The following is a 24133-nucleotide window of genomic DNA, read 5'->3' on the forward strand; positions in this document are numbered from 1 at the left end:
ACCAATTTCAAAGTATGGAGGGCAACTCTGACTTAAGCCACAGTATTCTATTTTTTTTAAGCAGCAGAGGCAGGCCAACTCCCTTATAGCTTTTCAGACAAAACACTAAAAGGAGAGTTCTGACCTATCAAAGGACAAACAGCTTTGCTCTGCCTTCTGAAAGAGATGAAAAGAGCCCAAAGTTGTTCTCATTGTGTCCCACAGTGACTGCACAGCAGCCTTTTTGGAATCCTGGGACTCAGGAACCCCAATGCTAGACCTCACTGGAAGTCACTGGTTCCAGGACCTACAGGGACTCTCTGCCTGCAGGTGGCAGGAACCATCAGGGATAGCAGCAGGAGGCCATGAAATCACAGCTTGTCTTCCAAACAAGTGAGAACAGGAAAAACATCCATTTTCCAAGCCAGTCCCAAGGGAGGTTTTATCACCAGGATCTCCAAGAGACTGAACACTTGAGCACAGGGTTTGGATATGCCCAGGGGGAGTCTGCCTTCCAAGGAAACACGACTAAATCACATTTAAACTGTGAACACTTATTACCTTAAATACAAACATTCTGATGTCTTAAATCGGTCAAGACAAAGGGATCTCACTGTATATTCAGAATCACACACACTTTCCCTCACATGCACAGTAACAGTCATGTCACTTGTGAAAACACATCCCTTACCTTCCATCTGGGTTTACAGTCTTTAGGCCTCCAGTGACCTCCGGGCTCAATATCTAAATCCTTGGAGAAGAGTTGACGAATTTCATGGAAACTGACCTCACTAACATTGACGTTGAGGAATCCCCCTGGAAGGTCAAAGATGTGAAGAACTGTTTTAATATGAAGTTACAGTAAACAACAATCAGTAGACTGACGGCATAATGTAGCTGCTGGGACAGAACCATTTATTCCTGCTACCAGCATATAATTGTTAATATCACCTTTCAGTATTACTCTGGATGATAAATTATATGATGATCCTACTATTGCTTTGGTCAATCAGCCAAAGAAAATCAAAGTGTTTAAACTTTTTGCTTTTGAGTAATATGGTGAATATTTTAATATTCTTTGGGAAATGTTTGCACATCATTACAATGTAGAGTTATCATTCTAATTTATTCAAGTAGTTAAAACCTATTTTTAATTTCAACATAATTAGCATAGGAGGCATGAAAGCACAGCACGTAGAGTCAGTCAAGCAGTTGGCTTGACAAGAAGCTGAATCCTAGCTTCTGTGTATCAGGGAAATAACTTCTCTGTCCTCAGTTTTCTTATCTGTAAAAAAAAAAAAAGGTGATAATACCTGCCTCCATTAGATGAAGTACTGCCAGGCACAAAGATCCATATTCAGTAGATTTAACTACTATTACTGTCAGCTACTGATATTTCTTAAAAGAGAGCATCTCCAAACACAATTCAACAAATTTATTTTGAGCACCCACATGTATCCTCTTAATACGAAAAACTGAAAGACTAGAGGCACTCACTGTCCAAATTAACAGATATATGATATTCCTGGAGGTGTTTTTACTAACAGCTTTTCTAACATATACCAGGGAAACAGGAATGACTCTTGGATGGAAAACCATTTCCATTAACTTACTCAAAGCCAACAAAGAACAGAACTGAGTTCTTTCACCTCCTAGTCTCATAAAATACAAACAAACAAATGCTGAGGTTTCCCATTTCAAGTCTTCTAAGCTCAATGGCCATCATTCCATGCAGTCAACCCTCCATATCCACAAGGCTGGCTGAAATCTGCAGATGCACAACCCACATATGGAGGTTGACCATAAGGGACTTTAGCATCCTCAGATTTTGGTACCCTCATGGCATCCTAAACCGATCTCCTTTGGATACTGAGAGATGACTGTAAAACTCAGTTCTTCTTCAAGGGACCCCCATTTCCTTTCCTCCTGCTATTCCATATTCTATAGTTTCACAGCCACCTGTCTTCCCAATCCCTCCTCATCCTAACTAGGTAGGAATGTTGGTGGCTTCCACTAAGCACTGAGGCATGCTAGAGAGAAGTATTTTAAAATGCAAATGCCTATGTTTCATAGAGTAAGCTAGAGAAAACTGCAATTTCCTAATGTCTGCCTGCTCTCCTGACGTTTGCTGTCTTTTATAACAAAACACTTGCCCTTCAGTGTGATAAGAAGTGCAAAGTAGCCAATCTTAGAAAGGTCAGATTTACCTAAAGAGTAACCTATGAACTTGCAGAGAAAGGGTAGATCAAATGTAAGATTCATCAGTCAATGTGAGTACAGACTATCATGACTTTGCTGACAAAAACAGAATCTAGCACTGTAATCAAATAAAATTCACACAAATAAATCTGATGCATTTAATGGTATGCATGATTACTAAAATGATAGTAATTAGTCTAAATAATAAGCAGTTCATATAAGGAACTGAAGTTGGCATTCTTTATGCACCACTAAACCAATTTTTTGGCCCTTTTTTTTCCAGCTTTATAGCTTCAACAGCTGTAATCATCATTATTGTCAGCAGCTTTCTCCAGTATCATTTGCAGTTTAATTTCCATCTTGAACACACATGTGCTAGCAAATTAAGAGGCAGGCTTTCTATCTTTCTCCTCAATGGACAGGACCTGCCGCATCCAGGACTTAACGACTCCTAATGCCTGAGGCACCCAAAATTCACCTCCCTCCCCACTGGTCCCCCATTCACATTCCTCAGAGTCCCTCAGCATCTTTCCTATGTGCTTATTGCTCTTGGTGCTGAAACCTTAATATCTTACTGGCTGAAGGCCAAAGATGACCCAGTGGCATGAGACTGTCATGCCAGGGGTAACAGCAACCTCACTCTTGGGGGTGTGTGAAGGGATGGGGGGCAGACTCTAGGACAGGGATCACCACCACTGGAAACAGAAGAGTGTGACCAGAAAGAGAGAGGAAGAAAAACACACATGAATATAATGGAGGTGGGGGTGGGGTGTGATGAGAGAAACAACTTTTAAGTGTCCAATTCTGAGCTGCCTCCTATCCATTTCGCAGTGTGATGACCATGCTCACACCCAAGTCCTTATCTAAATGTCTTGGATGAGGACATTTAGATAAGGACTTGAGTCTAGGCTTCCTGCCATCAGTTCCTGCTCTGGCTTCTTCTCCCCAGGAACTTTTAAAATAGCCACTCAGAGTTAAGCCCGCAAAAAGTTACTGCATTCCACCCCAACCACTTTATAAATAACAGGTGCCTGCTGTCCTGCTCTCCATCTCTGGCTGGCTGGTGACCTGAAATGGGGGCTGGCCCTTCCCCTGGCTCACTGTGCCCAGGGCGCCCCAGGGTCCGTAAATCTTGAGACTATTTCCTTTATGCGGATGTATTGAAACCGCACCTTCCATCAAAATGACACCCCCTGCCCCCCGGCTCCTCTACTCCAAAGCTCGGATATTGGTTGGAGCTGTTGCCAACCAACATGGGTGGCTTTGCTGGTGCCCCCTCATTCGGCAGGTCATAATCTACATGTTCTCAATTCAATACACCAGTTCCAGCTGCTCAATACAACTGAGGAGGAGGACGGGACTGGGGTACAGTTTGTCCCCCCACACAATGCCTTGGAGCTGCGAACAGCTAATATCCTCCTCCAATCGGCTTGGTCTCCCTGGGAAGGAAGCACTGCTCATTGGTGCTCAGTGCCCTTGTTCTGTGCTGACATGTACTGCTGCTGCCTGCCAGGCTCTGCCATGAAATGCACCCCTGCCGCCCCCACCCCCGAACTGTTGGTGTTGGAAAAGGTCAGATTCCTCTACAGAGACTGGCCAGCAGGCCCACGTCTGCAGCAGCTACATGTCCCATTACTCACTAAACGAGACACCACTTAGTGTGGGTCTGGAATGATTGGCTATAATCACATATGAAAGTCTGGGAGTATGGGGTTAGTAGATGCGAACTATTACATTTAGAATGGAGAAGCAGTGAGGTCCTGCTGTATATAGCACAGCGAATTACATCTAGTCTCTTGTGATAGAACATGATAGAAGGTAATATGAGAAAAAAGTGTGTATATACACACACACACATATACTGGGTATATATATATATGACTAGGTCACTTTGCTGTATGGCAGAAATTGACAGCCACTGTAAATCAACTATAATAAAATTTTTTAAAATTAAAATAATAGGAGTTCCTGTCGTGGCACAGTGGTTAACGAATCCGACTAGGAATCATGAGGTTGCGGGTTCAATCCCTGGCCTTGCTCAGTGGGTTAACAATCTGGCGTTGCCATGAGTGTGGTGTAGCCCGCAGACCCGGCTCAGATCCTGTGTTGCTGTGGCTCTGGCGGAGGCTGGTGGTTACAGCTCCAATTAGACCCCTAGCCTGGGAACCTCCATTTGCCAAGGGAGTGGCCCTAGAGAAGGCAAAAAGACAAATAAATAAATAAATAAATAAATAAATAAAATTAAAATAATAAATAAATAAAACCTATCCATTAAAAAAAAAAAAAAAGGGTCTGGACACTGGGCTAAAGTGAGCCAACCTGGACCATCAGGCCCTGCCTCTTTCCCCCAGGAAGGGTCAGGGGCGCAGGCTGTGAGGTCCCGGGAGCCAAGGACAGCTTCTTAAAGCTGGAGGGGAAGGCTGGATGCTGGGCCCGCTGTGTTGGGCCAGGACTGGGTGCTGAGCTTGGGGAGCCAGTCTAACCCGTGAGGAGGCAGCTCTATCAGGGCCAGCATGGCACCAGAAGGCAAACACTGTGAGGCAAGGGCAGCATGAAAGTGGGGCCCTGAGCAAGCCACTGGCTCCCCCCAGCCCCCCAGAGGAGGTGGAAAACTACTACAAGCTTCTAAGACCCCTGCCCCATGGTTTGGGAATTACTGAGCACAGTGGCCTATTCACATGCCAAGGCTATGCTCCCCGGGCCTGGAGCCTTCCTAACTACATGTGCTAATGCTGCCCTGGTGAAGGTGGACCCGACCCCTGGACAGTTGACTGGGACATCCTAGAGTGGGAGGTGACAGCATATAAGTCAGGAAAGAGGCAACCTCTGTGCTAGGCATCCCCTGTTACTGTCCATCATACCAAAACATCCAACGATGACCAGGGTGAATGGAGAAATGGACACGCCTAACTACATCTTGACAGAAATGCCAAGTTTTTTAGAAAAATCCATCCAGAGGGAGAGGGAGAAGGGCAATTATTAGCTCCTGGGAGTCTTGGGAACTGATTCTGAGCTTTGTTTACGGAGGAAGAGACCTCACCAAGCCTCCCAGCCCACAGGGGCAGAAGACGCTCAGCTGCCCTCACAAGATGACCACTGGGCTCTGAGTACCAGCAGCTCCAGAGACCAGGGTTCATGACGACTGAATCTCGGAACAGTGGAACACAAGCTGGAAGCCTTTGCTCAGGCGCCATGGGCTCCTCAGAAGACTGTGGTCCCATCCTAATGGCAGATGTTGTCGCCTCGCAGAATGCTGCAGCCTTGGCAGCAGGATCTGTCACCTGACACTACACTCTGACCGCTGAGAGAGGTCGCCACCCAGACCCCTGACCCAGTGACCTGGCCATTCTCTGAGCTTGTCCTGCTCCTGGGCGACAATCACCTGTTCACTTCTCTAATTATCCACGGGATGCTCTCATTGACACTGGAACCCAAATTTCAGCGCTGTCCCGAAAGCCCTGCAAACATAAATGAGGGGACCCTGAAAAGGACAAGGCATAACTGGCAGGATGGCAGGTGTCACTACTGGAGCAATCTTTCTTGAAATCTTTTGTTGGTGGCCCCTCACCCCTACCCTTTCCTGGTATAGGTATGGATGCCGTAATCACCTACCTGGAGGAATCTGACCCACACCTGGTCCCAAGAAGCACACTCCCCTGCTGTCTTAGGTCTCAGCAGTCCTGGGGGAGCCCTGACTTCTTTTCGCTTCCTGATCATGTAGCTGGTGCCCACTGGGTCTAGGGCCATGGGGACATCATGCTCGTGGCTCTCTACACCGCACTTTCTCCTCCCCCTACCCTCAATGCCTCTGCCTCCCTGCGCGCCCAGAGTCCTGTCTGTCGCACCATTGCACTTCAGTTCCCCTGGGACCACCTTCACATCATAGAACAGGCCCCCAAAACTGTCTCTCCTTCTGCCTCCTCACATCAAAAGCATGCAGTATTGGGAGTTCCCATTGTGGTTCAGCAGGTTATGAACCTGACTAGTATCCATGAAGATGCAGGTTCGATCCCTGGCCTCACTCAGTGAGGTTAAGAATCTGACGTTGACATGAGCTGTGGCGTAGGTCACAGACATGGCTCGAATCTGGTGTTGCCATGGCTGTGATGCAGGCTGGCACCTGCAGCTCCGAGTCGACCCCTGGCCTGGAAACGTCTACAGGCTGTGGGTGTGGCCCTGAAAAGACAAAAAAAAAAAAAAAAAAAAATGCAGCATTCATCCCCAATGTACTGGGAGTAAGCCTGCTACTACCCTCAAGGGGACAGAAGTGCCTTAAGACACCTCCATGGCAGGCAGGGAACAACCCACCATCCAGCAAACCCCAACCTGCAAGCCGAACCCCACCTTAGACCAAAGCCCTGCCCCAGTGCAGCATCAGCAGATACTTCAGCACAGACAGCTTGGATGACAGTTTGGCTCTAGATTACTCTAGATTATGGCCCAGGAAGTAAGTGTATGTGCTGTAAAGGGTACCACCTGCTATGTGCATATGAATAATTCTGGACAAACTCAGACAAACTTACAAAAGATGGCCTAACAGGTACTAGAACTGCATAATCTCACTCAAGTTTTTAATCAAATGCCTACCTTAACCTTACCCAACGACTTTGATTTATTTTCTTGGCTGGACCCCCAACCCATGGGGGGGACAGTTACAGACAGGATTTCACATTGCCATTTGTCTATTGCCATTGCTGATGGCATTTTTGCTTTGCTCAAATGTTTCACGTGCTGGGTGACCAAAACCCTGCCAGTGGCTTTTAGTATCTCTACCGTCCAGAGAATGCTTATGACTTTCCCTAAAGACTGATGCTGTGGCATCACGGGATCAATGGTGATGAGAAAAACAATTTCTGTTTTTCTGAGCTGCTTCCTATTCATTTCACAGTGTGATAACCCCTGTGCTCAGAGTCTGGACATTTAGATAAGGGCTTGAGTTAAGGATTCCCGCCATAAATTTCGACTTTGCTTTTCTAGAGGCACCTTTTAAAAAAACCACTTAGAGCCAACACTAAGAAGAGTTAGTGACCTCTGTCTCAACCACGTTACAAGCAACAGGAGTTTGACACCCTGCTCTCTATCTCCTGGGATAGAAGACTGACTGCTCTTCCCACCAGCTCTTTGTGCCCCCCACACACTCAGTTTCTGGGATCTGTAAGTAATAAATCCTATGACTCTACTTCCTTTGTGTGGGTGTAGTGAAACTGCCACCTTAACCAAAATAACCCTGTGGGTTCCACTTCCCCAAAGTGGGAGTTTTGATGCTGAGGGAGCTACCTGCTGTCATGTGGGTGGCCTGTGCCCCTTCAATCAATAGGTCATGGTCTGCATATTCTTAATACCCTGGCTCCAGCTACTCAACACATGGCATTAGAAAGAGCACCTATTTCTGTGCACAAGGAGGGAAGGAAAAGAGCATATTATAGAGAGTGGCCAGGAAGAGGCCCGGAGCAGATGAGCAAGTGGTGACATGGTTTCCAAACTATGCTCAGAGGAAAGAACCCCTCGAGGGGAGCCTGTGGTCAGGGGAGGGAGGACTTGAGCTGCTCCCCACTGCACCCACTAAGGCTACTCCCACCTCCTTTACATACTGGGTGTCCCTTCCAGGTTTCACTCAAGAAAGCACTCCAGTGCTCTAAAGTCAGGAGAGGAGACCTCTGGCTCTACTCGTAAAGAACAGGCCATCAGTCAGGCCAGCCCCCTTCACTTCGCTTGCTGAGATTTCAAGGACAGCTGAAAAGGAAGGACCCACTGAGCTCAAGAGGGCTTCCCATCTTCACTCCGTGCTGGGTCTGAGGCTGGCCAGCGCTGCACATGCTCTTTGCCCAGTTAGAAATGAAAAAGCCAAAAAATCTACTTATTGGCTGAAATCTATTTACCCAGCGGTGTCGCCCATCAGCCTACAGATGTAAACACTGTGAACAGTGGTTTTCACTATTTGGAAGGTGGGACGGGGGTCAGAAGGAAAAGAGCAGGAGAACTGGGCACCTAAGAGAGGAGCGACTGCCACTTAGTGGGAGGAAAAGTGGAGGAAGGCAGTCAGTGATGAGCTGCCTCTCAGTCTGGCCAGCAAAGCCTGCTCTCAATCACTTGTTTTGTGTGTGAGGGAGTAACCTGGTTGCACCTCTGGTTACATGGCACATGCGCTCTAACTTCATCCCACTGAATCGGCAGGACATGCAACTGTGCCTCCCGCTTTGGGAAGCAGGACCTGAACGGCCTGGGATCCGTCAGGTATGCACAGGCCTAAATCATAGGTTCATGTTGTGGGGATTACAACATATCACATGAAGTGGTTTAGGATATTATTAAAATATAATTCTTTTCTTTTCTTTTTTCTTTTTTTTTTTTTTTTTGCTTTTTAGAGCCCCACCTGCAGCATAGGGAAGTTCCCAGGCTAAGGGTTGAATTGGAGCTACAGCTTCCGGCCACAGCCACAGGGGATCCGAAACACGTCTGCAAACTTCACCATAGCTCATGGCAATGCTGGATCCCCAAAACACTGAGTGAGGCCAGGGATTGAAAACGCATCCTCGTGGATTCTAGTCAGATTCATTTCCGCTGAGCCTTGACGGGAACTCCTAAAATATAATTCTTAAAATAACAAATATTTGGAGTTCCCACCATGATACAACAGGATCAGTGGATTCTCAGCAGTGCCAGGACCCAGGTTCGATCCCTGGCCCAGCACAGTGAATTAAAGAATCCAGCATTGCCACAACTGCAGCTCAGATTGGATCCCTGGCCCTGAAACTGCATATGCCTTGAAGTGGCAAAAAAGAAAAAAAACAAAAACAAAATGAATATTCAATACATATGAATTATCTACATTTACATTTTTCTTACATTTCAGGTAGAACTTAAGGTATATTATCTCTAGCCAAAGAGTTGTTTTCTCTACAAATCAACACGTTTCAGTGAGTACTTTACTCAGTTTGGGGCCTACCTGTATTTTCTGGCATCTAAAGCCTAAGTCTGGACACTCTGGCTCCCGTCACTGTTTACTCTTAGGGTTCCCGAAGTACATAGCCCAAAGATCTGATGCACAGTGTCAGAGAAAGCCCTGAATTTCCTCTAGAACTATCCCTTCAGTTGAATTCTTTTCCCAAGTCACGATTTTTACAATAAGGTGGCACATCCCCTCCCAACCCTGCAGGCTGCTACCAAGGGCAGCCCAGAGGCTGAAAAGTTACCACGAGTGAGTCATCCTGCCCCCAGCTGCCACACAGCCATCTTTGAAGCCAACACTAAAAGCTGCCCATTCCCAGGGCGTTCCTTTAGCTTCTCAATTTCTAGAATCATATAACGTCTACTTACACAAACGATTTCTTACTCAATTATTCCTGAAGTGGCCAAATATGACTATTCTAAGCAGAATAGTTTTTAGTCCCGCTTCCCCAGTGCCAAGGCACTGCCTGGATACAGGATGGGTGAATGAATGAATGAATGAATGGACAGGTGAATGGATGGATGCATGGATAGATAGATGGAGGAATGAATGGATGGATGAATGAATGAATGGAAAGATGAATGAATGAGCAGATGAATACGTGCACAGAGGAATGGCAGAGCTGGCCATGTATCTCGACTCCCCTCTCTGCTTCGTTCCTCCTTGCATTTTCATTCCTTGGCTCCACCAGGTGCTAAAATATGCCTTTAAGACTTACTTTGTCTTAAATATGTACAAAATATGGCCCACATATAGGTGGCCCAAAATAGCAGCCTCCTGGACAGCCCAAGTTCTCATTGCTTACTCTTGACCATAACACACACTTCTAACTCCAATTTCCTCCCTCACATTGCTTTCTCCTGCTTTCCTCTGAAGGACCATCTGTCATCTCCAGTTAACCTTCTCTGCTCCCTGTTCCCAGCTGTGCCTTGTAATCGTTGCTCAGTGAATCTCTGGTCTACTCCTGGAGGCCTCACGTCCTTCATCATATCCTTGCAAACTGTTTTCTAGTCCCTGACTACTGGCAACTCCTTTCATGTCATAATTCACCACCACTCTTATTTCCTCAATTCGGAGATACATCACTCATGTTCTGCCTTCTGACATATGGACATACCCTACAATGTGTGTGCAGTTAATGTACTGCTTCTTTCTTGTTCCCAAAAAGCCATTATGAAATTAATGATGTGTATTGTCAAGAAAACAAGGGTATATCACATACTCCTCTGGCCTTTCCAAGTGGTTTTCGGGAACCATCCAATTGCCAAGAAGTTTCCATATGCTGTACCTCAATGTTCTTTCTCGAATACCATCCCCACTCCTCATCTTAAGTAAAATACTATTCTCCCTTTCAAATTCGTCAAGTGCTTACTTTCTGAGGTCCATGGTCTTGGGGCCAGGCACATAAGAAGGTATTCTGCAGACTCATACCTATATCTCACCAAAAAAAATCACTCCTTCCTTCTTACATAAATTTACCTCCTTTGAAATTTCTGACTTTTAGCCAAACCACCTTCTAATAATATGGAGCAACACTCACCAACAGGTGCCCTGCTCTCCCTGGTCATCCTTCTAACACCCAGCTCTGTATTCATACCCTGAGCATCACTGTCACCTAGAAATGACTGGCGGTGGCAGAGTTCAAAGCCAGTCAGTTCTGACTTCAAGTTCTCTCTGCTGTAGCCCCATTTTTCTGTCTCTCTGGTCTCCTAATAAGTCCACTGGCTAATTTTGGAGGAGTGGCTAAGAATCACCAGGCCCACCTGTTGAGAATGGACGTCACTGACCCATTCTCAAAACTCCCGTGTTAGTGGATGCACAGGGGTCATGTTTGTGGGCATCCAGCTTCACCTGAACACATCTCAGGGGCTTGAAACTGCCCACTGTTGAGTCCTGCCTCCCAGAGAAAGAAGCTAGAACCCACTCTCTCAACCTCTCCAGCAGATAGAAGCAGTCACGTGACCAGGGGCATCAGCAGGAGACTCTGAAGCAGAAGTAAACACCATGAACACACAGGCACTTTGCCAAACTATTTTTCAATAAAAGTGGTGGCAGAAGCTTCTGGCTTTAGGGCCCCAGTGTGGCACCTCCAGTCCCCAGACATGAGCAGGGCTGGTCACAGCTGCAGTCTCTGTCCAATGGTCTGGGCTTTGTTCTGGGTGCTTGGCCTCTGAACCTAACTTTGCACCTACCCAGGTTTTTTGGAGGCCACTTGATACCTTTTCATAAATCTCCTCTTAAACCAAATCAAGGTGTATTCTGTGGTTTATAACCAAGAAACCTGATTTTCCTTTTGGGTCTGAGTTTTGGCCTAGAGGCCTGCATTTTAAACCAGTGTCCCTGCTGCATGGCACCTCTGGATCACACAGAGAGAAGCACAGCTCCACGAGTTTCACCCAATCCCAGCACCTTGCAATGGACTGAATGTTTGTTCCCCCCCCCCAAGTTAATATGCTGATATCCTAACCCTCAAATGTGATGGGATGAGGAGGTGGCACCTTTGGGAAGTGATTACATCATGAGGATGAAGCCCTCATAAATGGAATTAGTGTCCTTATAAAAGAGATCTCAGAGAGATCCTCCATCCCTTCCACCATGTGGGGACACAGCAAGAAGATGGCCATCTATGAACAAGGAAGCAGGCCCTCACCTGACACCAAATCTGGCAGCACCATGACGGTGGAGGTCCAGCCACCAGAACCACGAGAAATAAACACCTGCTACTGAAGCCACCCAGTCTGTGGTATTTCGCTTTAGCAGCTGAAACAGACTAAGACACACCTACACACCCACAAACTCTGTTATATTTCCCTCCCTTCCTGGCTACACATGATCAACAGTTTCCCATCCTCTAACTCTTCCCCCAATAAACACCCTGATGAAAATCACACAGGCACATCGATTAATTCCATTATTTAGGTGACAACAGATAATGTATTGCCTTCAGCACTGTAAGCTTTCCACAGAAACATATTATCTGTACATTTTGACCCCCCCCCGGGGGGGTGAGGAGTAGGGAGGAGGGCTCTCTTGCAAACCAGTTAGTCAGCACCTTTTAATTTATGATTAATTGGGAGTTCCGATTGTGGTGCAGCAGAAACGAATCTGACTAGGAACCATGAGGTTGCGGGTTTGATCCCTGGCCTCGCTCAGTGGGTTAAGGATCCGGTGTTGCTGTGAGCTGTGGTTGTAGGTCACAGATGTGGCTTGGATCTGGCATTGCTGTGGCTCTGGCGTAGGCTGGAGGCAACAGCTCTGATTAGACCCCTAGCCTGGGAACCTCCATATGCCGCAGATGTGGCCCTAAAAGGACAAAAAAAAAAAAATTTATGATTAATTGATTCCACTTCACATCCCCTATAACAGCTTTTTAAATATTTACTGCTCCCCTTCAAGCTTCTTGGTCCTTCTTGGCCGCCCCCTCCCCTCCTCAGACGTACACAGCCTCCTCCTTTATGAGGAACATGGAAGCAACAGGCCTGAACCCTCTTTCTCCCCATCATCTCCAAATGCACCGCAGCCCCCCCCCCCACTCAGGGGAGGAGGTGCCCCTCCTACATTCCAAACTCGTTCCTGACCTGAGCACATTCTGTCTCCTGTCACTTTCTCAAGAACCTGGGGCCCCTGGATACTTCCTTCACTTCCCATCTCATCGGCCCATTGTCTTTGTTTTAAACCAGGTAGTTTTTAGACATTTTGCATCTCTTCTCAGGATGTTTGCATATTTGCCTTTCACCCTGCCACTCCACTGAAACTGCGCTGCCTGTGGTCCCATGACTTCTCTAGGTGCCGATTCAATGGCCTTTCACAGCATGTGATGCAACAGCACCTTTTCCTCGATGGCCTCCTCCACCTCCCTGGCTGCTTTCCATTCTCTGTGGACCACCCCTCACCCCTTGGGTGCTCATGGTCTCCAGGGGCCACTCGCAGCCTTCCTCCAGGCTCACTTCCTCTCATCTCTAGCTCAGATCCCTCTGCTGAAATTCAGGCCCCAAATTAACTCTCCGAGCTTTAAACACAAGAGGCCCAGCACTGAACTCATTCACTTCCCCTTTTCCCAAAGGGGACTGGTTTCAGTTAATGGCCACCTAACCAGAAACCTGGAAATCAACCCCAATCCCTCAGCTGGTCACTGCATCCGGCCAAGAGCATCCCTCTACTCTCGGGTGCCTCCTGCACTCTCCAGCCCCACAGCCTAGGTATGTGCCCCTGTCACTCCTGGGCCCCCTGCAGGAAGCTCCTCACAGCCCTTTCAGATCCAGCCGTTCCCCCTTTTCGTCCTTCTCAACTTCTCATCAGAATCATCTTTCTAAGCACCCTCCTAGCCACATCACGAAAAGCAGATGAATGGTACATTCCCTAAAGCAGGGCTTTCTGTTTGTTTTTGTTTTACCCTTTTTTTTTTGTCCTGAGATCCTTGGAAAACTGTGCACCCTTAGCTTAGAGAGACGCACACCAGGCTGTAAAGCAATACTCTGTACAAACATGCTTGGGGGCTCCACTCCCTGCTGACACCCACGCATGGATGACCAGGGATTCGTGGCACCCAGAGACGGGTAAGTCCCCTCGCCTCCCTGTCCAGCCTCACTTCCCACACATCCCACTATCCACCCATCTGGTCACAATGGACCACTCTCCATTCCTAGAATACAGAGCCTCCTGCACTCGGATGCTGTCCCCTTCAGCTATCTATTCAGGTGTCTTGCAAGACCCACTTCCCATGTCCCCTGTCTCCTTTCGTCACATGACAACCCTTCTCTGCCTGCGTTACCTGCTCTAGCTGGCAGCACACAGTGCCCCCCCAGCCCCCTGTGCAAACACCCCCCCCCAGCCCCGTACACAACAGAGGGCCAACACAGCCCTATTCACACCTGCTCCTTTATGCTAAACTGGCTCCATCACTCTTTTTACAATAAATGTAGGCATGACGGTTTGTCACATTAAGCATTATTTGAGATTCTCTGAAATTTATTTGCTTCTTTTCCCTCTTGGCTGATTTTCATTTAAACTATTTAAACTTATTTCAAAAAGTCCTTGTAGCTTTTGTTATACTCCTAAGGCTAGCACTTATAGAAGCCATCAGGGTTAAAGCACAAAGGAGACTATTCCAAAAATGCTAAGGACAAAAGAAGTAAAAGTCACTGCAAAAGCATTTTATTTGAATCATTAAAAGATAGGAAATCTACAGGTAAGTCTATCTTCATTTTAAGGCAAAGTGTACAGCTGACACTCTCCATCTCTACCTCACCCAGAAAAACCAAAACATCCAAGCTGAGCACTTAGTTATTTTTCAGCTGTAGAGAAAGTGAATTGTTAGCACGGAGAATCTCATATAAATTTAATACAGCTGAATGTGGATTTGCCCTCTGGAGAATCTATAAATACTAATAGTAACAAAGAAGTATTCACTCATATAACATTTAAAACAGGGTAATTGATTGAATGTGAAATATTGCTGAAATCTATGAAATCAACTGTATGTGAATTCCAACTGGAAAAGCTCAAACTTCATCTTTATGGTAATCCAGTGCCAGCAAAAATCAAAAAGAAGTGACAGCTGGATAATCAAACACCAATTTTAAACCTTAATTTCACTTTTGGGGATTATAGGAAAATTCATCGTCATTCGTACTTGGTTTGCATCTAAGTAGATCATCTTCTTACCCAGACTCTCCTTAACTATTATTGGGGGAGGCACCGCAGTCAATTACTTTGTGTGATGTTATAATAAAAATTTTATACTTAGGCATTATGCTGTTCTCTATCATCAATGGGAAATAATGCTGTTAATTAAAAACAAATTAAGGATGAACAGCAAAAAAAAGCCTTAACTCCACACGTTTCTCCTATGTTTCTCACTCCCTTGATCATTGTAAAACCTGGCTCCATCATTCAAAGAAATGGGGAAAAAGAAAGGGAATACCATGTTAACATCCATTAAGCTTCAGGCCTTTTGCTTTTTTTTTTTTTTTTTTTAAATCCTCCTGACACTATGAAGTTGGCATATAATCCTGGGTTTTGCTTTTTGCTTTTGCTTTGCAAGATGTCTCTAGTTTATTTACATTTGCTAACAAGAAGCTTAGCTCCTCGGACAAGTAACATATACACCCCAGAGGCTAAAGCAATTAAGGCCAGGTTTTACAGGGAGGTAAACTGAGGCTTTACTTTGCAGCAGTCACGTGGCTAGTGGGGGGCTCGCCAGGGTGACTCATGCAAGGCCCTTTTGGCAGAAGCCTCATTATGTTGGCTGTACCCATGGCCCCTTCCCAAGGAGTTGTCTGTACATGGTCACATTTTCTACTCAACTGCTGGCCACAGCTAACTGGACAAGGGATGGGTACTGGACCCAAAGCCTGCAGAGGCTTTCATGAAAAGGAGGCTGGCCAAACCTGTGTGACCCTCTCTTGCAGAAGAATGTGAGGCTCTGGCAGAAGCAGAGAGAAGGAGCAGGGGCATCAAGACATTTGGCAAAAGGCAGTGAGGAGCAGCCGTGACAATCTTTCAAGCACAGGAGCATTTACAAAGTACAGGACTTGGGGAGAGGAAGGCCTGGCAGGCAGATACTTTGCAACAGGGTTCAATTAGTACCCACCAAGCAATAATTAAGAAAATGGCAACTGAACCAAGAACAGAAAGATTTCCCCCAACTATAAACCCCTGAATATGCAAATTACGAAAATAAAATTATTGTAATCAATATTTCAACAGAACATTACCCAGTGGTTTCAGTATTGCACAGACGAAAACACTCATTTTTAGAAAACCAAGGCTGCAGTAACAAAGTAATAACACAGAGTTCCCTTCCTGGCTCAGCAGTTAATGAACCTGACCAGGATCCATGAGGATGCAGGTTCAATCCCTGGCCTTGTTCAGTGGGTTAAGGATGCACGCTGCTGTGAGCTGGGGTGTAGGTTGCAGCTTGGACCCCAAGTGGCTGTGGTGCAGGCCAGCAGCTGTAGCTCTGAGTCGATCCCTACCTTGGGAACCTCCATCTGTTGCAGTTCTGGCCCTAAAAAGCAAAAAAAAAAAAAAAAAAAAAAAACCACACATGAAAAACCACAAAATAATGACAAATACATAGATAGCCACAAAAACCAGAGCGTCATCCTCTATGACGGATGATGGGACAGCCAGGGGATAACAATATGACGATATGAGAATTGACCGACAATTTCTTTTAAACATTCAGGCCCCATACCCAATAAGTAAAATCAGAAATTTAGGGGTTGGGTCCAAGAATTAGAAAAGCTCACCAAGCTGTGGTGCAGCCAGAATAGGTTCTAGATCTGTGGGTCTGTGGCCCAAGGATCACCAGCATCAACAAGACCTGGGACCTTGTTAGAAACGAAAATTCTCAGATCCCACTCCAGATCTACTGAAGCTAAAACTCAAAGGGTGGGGCACAGCAATGTGTGTTTTATAAGACTATCTAGTGATTTTGATGTACCCTGAACTTTGAGAATCATGGCCTTGGCTGATAATGAAAGGTGAACCTGACTTTCTACTGTAGATATGTAATCTCTATAAATAATATACTGAAAAAAGTCCTACAAAATATGACAAAGGCTAACTTCCTCAATGAAGAAAAGTTATATAAAGACATAAAAAACACACTTAGATACTGAGGACATTAAAACATATAAATAAATAAGCAAATCTAAAAATGTCCATTTAAAATTTTAATTCTATAAAAATCAAGGTACTAACTTACATGCATAAAGGATGCTTAAAATCTGGGGAGGGAGGTTACACACAACAAAAAATTTCAAAATAGAAAAAAAAATGCAAAATAGGAGTTCCCACTGTGGCTCAGCTGATTAAGGACATGACGTTGTCTCTGTGAGGAGGTGGGTTTGAACCCTGGCCTTGGACAGTGGGTTAAGGATCCAGCATTGCCGCAAGCTGTGGTGTAGGTCACAGATGTGGCTCAGATCTGGTGCTGCTATGGCTGTGGTGTAGGCCTGCAGCTGCTGCTTTGATTCAACCCCTAGCCCGGGAACTTCCATATGCTACAGATGTGGCTGTAAAAATAAAAAATTGCAGAATAACAGTCATATGGTTTCTGAGTGATTATAGTGGGTTTTTTTTAAATGATAATACATCATCTTCATAATTTTGAATACATGTTTAAAACAGTATCTTGATCCCTACCTCATATGACAAAGTTTTAAAAAAAAATTTAAAACAAAATTATAAAATTATTAGGAGGAAATAAAAGAGTATTTGTGTGGCTTTGCAGTAGTAAGGAAAGCTTAAGACCTCCAAAAAGCAAAAATCTTAAATAATGTGTTTATACATCTAAAAACATGATTTTAAGCTTCTATAAAAGACTCCATAAACAAAATGGAAAGACAAACCAATTACAACACATACAGCAGACAATAGGTCACTGCCAGGATTTCTAGAAAGAACTCCCACTGATGTACACAAAAATCTAACTAACCAATAAGGAACCAATAAAGTAGCGACTGAGTGAGGCACAGAAGGGAAAATTCAAAACCACTCACAACCACAGAAAAGGTCACTCAAACCCATTCATAACAAAGAAAGTAAAAACAGAAAGGAGATGGCTTTTTTTTTTTTTTTTTCCTCTTTCTTGGGCCGCTCCCACAGCATATGGAGGTTCCCAGGCTAGGGGTCGAATCAGAGCTGTAGCCACCGGCCTACGCCAGAGCCACAGCAACACGGTATCCGAACCGTGTCTGCAACCTACACCACAGCTCACAGCAACGCTGGATCGTTAACCCACTGAGCAAGGGCAGGGACCGAACCCGCAACCTCATGGTTCCTAGTCGGATTCGTTAACCACTGCGCCACGACAGGAACTCCGGAGATGGCTTTTTTATCATAATGGCAAAAAGTGTTTTATCTATACGAATAGCAAAAGTTTTAAAGCCCATTAATATCAAAAGTGGTACATTCACATGAGCTTTTTGCTCCTGGGGATATAAACTGGTCTAGCTGCTGTGGACTGCAACCAAGCCCGCCTCCCCTGTAATTCCACTTCTAGGCGTGAACCCTCAAGCACATATGCACAGGGAAACCTGCAAAACATCATTCCTTAACAGCACTGCTTTGTGATAGCAAAAACGTGGAAACAACCTAAATGTCCACCAGCAGAGAAAAAAGTAAATGAAAGGTGATACATTTATTCAAAGACATATCATACAATAATCAAGGCAAAGAAACAGATCTCTATGTATGGATCAACAGGGACCATTCTCAAAAAATAAGCCAGCCAGCTACAGAATGAAATGCAATTTTAAAACCATTTCTATAAATTCTTAAAACCTCTAAAGACATTCTAATTTTCTCTCTATATGTAAAAAATCATTTTAAAATCATTTTAAGAAAAATTCTACAACTACAGATCAAACTCACAATAGAGGTTATTTCTGGGTAGGGGAGAAGCTTTTTTTTCAGCTTTTCAATCCTCCCCCTTCAAAAAAAATGCTTTGCCAAAAAAAAAAAAAAGTAGAACAACATGTTACATGATATGAATGTGAGCACACCCAGTGATGATCCAAGGGTGAGGTGCTCAAAGCCTCATGATTTTTATTATTTTATTATAATACAAGCAAAGAGTTAAGTCAAAATTAGATGACACTTACGCATGTAAGGCAGTTTTTCTGGGCAGGGGAGGTATGGCGAGTATGTGAAGTTTTCCGGAAGAAACGTTGTTGTTTGAACAAGATAATCACTTGAATTATTGCCTTCGGGATAATCTTAGAGAGAGAGAGAAAAGTTACAACCAAAAAATTGCCATTTGCTCTGCTCCTAGTATGAGACATGTCGCTGTGAAAAGACGACAATCTGCAATCTCCAGCAGCACTTAAAAGCAATTATCTGTAAAGAACTAGAGGAAAGCAAAATACAGCTGCCCTGACGACTCTCCACTCGCGCCTCACCCGCCGCCAGAAAGGGCCTCTCAGGATGACTTCCCCGGGGAACCTGGGACTAGTCTGGAGAGTGCAGGGGCCCATTTGTGACCTTAGGAGGACACTGGCTCCCATCCCTCCCCAAGCTGAGGGGGAACAAAAGAGGGTGTGAAAGGATACACCCTCTTTCGATCCACACCCCCAGGGGCTGTTTGAGAGTGGGATCCTCTCCACACTCAAACAGCCCCCAGGGCATCCTGGACACCCACACAACCATAGCACGGCTTCCAGCAACCACAGAACACAGGGGCGGAAGGAGTGTTTTCTCACCACCCCACACTTCAGACACTGAGAGTTACCCACTCAACTGCCTTCCGTAATGGAGCCATTTAAAATCTTTAAATGAGTCACCCCTACCCCAAAGGGCTGCAATGTCTGGGGAGCCCTGCAGCTATTATTACCTTAGGTCTGTTATTCTTAGATTCAGCAAATCATGGAGCACAGAGAGCACTGGTTTGGAGCCCCAAAGTCAAGCGCTGAGTTCAAATCCTGCTTCCACATGCACTAGCCTGGCGGATAGTACAGGACAAGACAAGGAAGCCTCTCATCTGCGCATACCTCATGTTGTTTTCAGGTTTCAGAAAGATGAATGGACCAGGTGCTTTAGACAATCCCTAGCCCACACGCATACTGAGGAACTTTAGCCCTGAGCGACTGCTTTAGAGACGAGCCCCTGACTCATCCCGGAACAATCTGAGCTTTTGGAGTTTTAAATGTGAAACGGAGGAGATCATATTTCAGTCCCTTTCTAGAACAAAGTTCTGTGATGCAAATCTGGGAACCGTGACCTGCCAACTTCCTGCTATGTAAGAGGAAGCTGGTCTAAGAGAATGAGACCAACGTGCGGTGAGTAAGAGATGAGAAATGGAAACCGCTGATTAAACTACTGTCTGTCTTCTGGGTCACAAAACCCGTACTCAAAGCAAATGAAGTTCTCCCAAGCAGACACTTTAGGAAAATGTAAAGACATTCTTTCGGACTTTAGTAATCTACTCTGATGACAAAGGTACTCCTTCCTGCATGAAGAGTTAGGGAAGAGGAAGATGGGCATATGACTTAAAGGAGAGTCCTCTCTACCAGTGACCAGCAAGCAAAAGACTGAAGGTCAAAATTACAGCCTAAAAGCTAAACCCTCTCACCACGGAATCCTGGAAATTTAATAAGAAGTGTGTGAGAGGAGGCAAAGAGACACTAAACACCTCCCATCTACGCCCTGGCCCAACATAAATATTCATTCATGATCAAAATACAGTAGGTGGATGGGGAAATAACAATTGATTACAATTTTAAAAATAAATAAATAAAACGGTTCAAAAAAAAAAAAAAAAAAAAACAGTAGGTGGGGATGCAGCCTGGGAGCCAGGACAGGCCTAGGAGCAAGAGAGACACACCCCACCTCCAGGCCCACCTGCTGGAAAGGGCCCTGCAGAGGCTGCTAAGCAGAATCCCCTTACGAATTTGGTAAGGTGTTGGCAAGGTTTTAAGGTAAGGGTATTACCAGAAAACCCCAACCTGATAAGGAGGGACCAGGTGACGGTACAACGGCTGAGGCCCATACCACCAGGAAGTGAGAAAGCCCCAGTGACAGAATCCTCCCCAGTGCCTTTCTCCAGAGGAGCCCTGGAAAGCATTTGATTTGGAAAATCCTCTAAGACGCAGGAGAGAAAGACTCAAGGGACATCAACTGTTTTATATGCCAAGACATCTAGGGACCGACTGACCTAAGAAATCCGTTTAGGAGCCAAACTCTGTGTCTTACCCATAGATCTCAAAGACTTAAAGATACTAAACATAAAATAGGGATAAGGAACTCCAGCAACATTCTGATTCTTGTTTTCCAATGCTTTCAAAAATATATCTAGATATACATCAAGTTTCAAGTTATAGTTAAAAAAAAGTTCTCCTCTTACGGGAACTCCCACTATGCTGGCTAAGCTTCTACTCTACACTGTGCATTTGCAGAAGCTGAAGGCAGATGATAAAAGAGGTTGTCCCTGAGAGTCCACTACTTTTATGTGTTCCAAAGGCTCATTTTCTCATTTTCTTATAATAATGAAGATGATACACTCACATAATCTTAAAGTCATTTCTTAAATGTCATGGAGTTAACTTTAATTAAGAGTATCTTCCTACTCCACATAATTTATTAATTCTTGTCATTAAAGCTTGGACCCCTTCTCTTAGCCACATACTAGGATTCTATAACTCCACATCCGACTCACAGAAATTGTAAGCTCTCCAGACATTTCTGCAAAACAAACTTAATAGCAGTTCCCTTTGGGGAGTCTTGTGGACAAAAGGAGAGCTGGAAGATTCTTTCGCTTTTTATTTTCATGTTAAAATGACTGAATTTTTCACAAAAGAACCCTTCAATCACTTATCAGTTTTTAAACAACCATTTTTAAAAAACCTTAAAGACATGCAATATCAATATATTCATGTCCTTTAAACACAAAATTTTGGAGCTAAACATGTTATTCTGGGCTACATCATTATAAATGATCCTAAGGATCTCAACTCCTTGCTAAACTAATAAAAACATCTCTGTGTCCCTTGAGGTTCTGTGTCCAGTGGTAGTTACATGTTCTCAATATACTGTGCAGAGAAGGCTACCTACCCCATTGCCATTAGTCTATAAAGCTCTTTTAGTCGAATACAAATTGTCTTTGATTTCTAGCATCTAATAAAGTACCGACAACACAGCAAAAATTCACTGCAAATGAACACTTCACAGCTGATGATAGAGCCATCAATGATTTAGACTTTTGGAGACTATGATGTCATAAACCCACATAGTCATTATTCCTATGAAAATGGTTAGGCCCATGGAGTAGAACCACTGCTTTCAATCGGGAGTTTTAAAAGATGATGCGTGACAGATGCAATGGAGACTGAGCCACCACAGCTACTGTAAAATTAAGACATTATTTCAGCTAATGAATGGATGAAAACACAGTGAGACCTGGGCCCCTGCCTGCTCCCTCCCTTTCAGAGCCACACCCAAATAAAAGGAAACACAGGACAAAAACTGCTGGACAGCATCACTTCTCAGGTCTCTCAGAGAATAGGACCAAAGGAGACCTCTCTGGGCTTTGTTTTCTTTGCAAAGGGCAGCTTAAAGCAGGTAAAAGAAACTCAAGGAGAGTTCCGCCAGTCTACTTATGACCAGCTTGTCATGTCAGTCTGGCCATGTCAGAGGGACTCCAAGCACACATCCACCAAACAAGGAAGTGAACTGGGTTCTTTCTTTCTTTCTTTTCTTTTTCTTTTTTTTTTTTTTTTGTCTTTGTCTTTTTAGGGCCGCACCCGCAGCTTATGGAGGTTCCCAGGCTAGGGGTCAAATCGGAGCTACAGCCGCAGGCCTACACCACAGCCACAGCAATGCCAGATCCAAGCCTCATCTGTGACCTACACCACAGCTCACAGCAACGCTGAATCCTTAACCCACTGAGCGAGGCCAGGGATCGAACCTTCAACCTCATGGTTCCTAGTCAGGTTCATTTCCGCTGCACCACAACGGGAACTCGGGTTATTTCTAACAAACCCACCAACTTGCACATTGTGGGACCCTTGCCATCTGCTTCAGTAATTCTCCACTGAATACATTTTGTTATCTTAATTTGATTGACACCATGGGCTACAAGGCAAGGCACCATGTGATTATGAAAGTACATGATCTCTTTACAAAAATTTTACACACATCTCTTTACACTTGATGCTTCAAAGTCAGGCACAGGATTAAAAACTCTTTTTTGGAATCGAATGTACTTAGAAATATCACAATTTGCCACTAAGTGTTAAATAGTATGTTTTTATCAACTATTTTATTGGCATATAACACTCTTGGTTTAAGGTATACCACATAATGATTTGATACATGTACATACTGTGAAATGATGGCCATAGGGCTAGTGAATGAACACCCATCACCTCACGTGTTTACAATGTTTTTCTTGTGATGAGAATTTTTATGATCTAAGTGTTAAATTTTAAATGAGTCAATACATGAGAATCAATTCTCCCCTGGAGTTCAATTAGCTCTCTGTGCACCTTATTGTCCATTATCTCCTTTTTGCCAGATTTTATCTGTACAAATCTGTGCAGCAATAAACCACTGCACAGGGAACTATATCCAGTCATTTGCGCTGAAACATAATAGAGGATGATGTGAGAAAAAGAATGTGTGTGTGTGTGACTGGGTCACTTTGCTGTACAGCAGAAAGTGACAAAACATTATAAAGCAATTAGAATAAAAAATAAAAATCTTTAAAAAAAAGAAAGAAAGTAATTTCAAAAAAAGAAAGAAACCACTGCACTGTACGTAGTTACATTTACATTTCCACCTCACCCGAAAGCCTAGAGATCTTCCCATAAAGGGAGGATGTTTTTCTCAATGTTCTGTCTCCAATATCTAGTTCAGTAAAACTATACTAACTGCTCAATATAAATGAACACGGCAGAGCCTCACAGTTGCCTTTTCACACTCCATTTTCCCTTTCTTCTTAGGTAAGAGAAGCTCAATTATATTCAGAGCACCAGGGAGCCCAGCTCAAAGGCTATTATTTCCCAGGTGCTCTTACAACCAAGTTCTGGCTAAGGAGACATTAGTGGACCACCACATGGGACTTCTGGGAAGGGTCCTTAAAAAGGGGGGCGCTCTTGCCCCTCTTCCGTCGCTCCTTCTAATGACGCAAGCATGAACGTAAAGACTGGAGACCCACAGCCATCCTCGCCTGTGAAGCTGTAGGAAACAGCAGAAGGTGGAGAACGTGGAAAGACTTTCTCCACAAGAGCTTCAGAAAGCCAACTTCTAGTCTTCTATTACACAAGAACTTCAGCCTTAGGTGTTTAAACCACCACCAGCTGGTCTCTCTCACAACCAAGCCCAATTCCTTGCTGATACCATGACTGACTGTCTCTTGAGAACAGCTGTACTTCCAGTAAAGGAACCACATGAAAAGTTTTCAAGGGTTCATAAAAAGCAAACTTCCATCAAAGGGGATTTTCCACCTTTATTGAAGCTATATGACTTGTTGAGGGGAAGAGAGAATTTTCTCTTTTTTTCAGT

At 44.6% G+C, this 24133-nt stretch overlaps 1 protein-coding gene across 1 annotated transcript in view; it reads right to left on the reverse strand.

The window, feature by feature from the left end:
• Positions 1-24133, reverse strand: part of B4GALT6 (beta-1,4-galactosyltransferase 6) — a 67751-nt gene that overhangs the window by 20092 nt on the left and 23526 nt on the right. Inside the window, exons 3-4 of the mRNA XM_003127886.5 lie at positions 18739-18852; positions 671-795 (exon numbers count right to left, since the gene is read on the reverse strand). Coding sequence (XP_003127934.2) covers positions 671-795; positions 18739-18852 — 239 coding nt within the window. The remainder of the gene's footprint in view (positions 1-670; positions 796-18738; positions 18853-24133) is intronic.

This window comes from Sus scrofa, chromosome 6 (assembly GCF_000003025.6).
Source record: "Sus scrofa isolate TJ Tabasco breed Duroc chromosome 6, Sscrofa11.1, whole genome shotgun sequence".
Lineage (NCBI taxonomy): Eukaryota > Metazoa > Chordata > Mammalia > Artiodactyla > Suidae > Sus > Sus scrofa.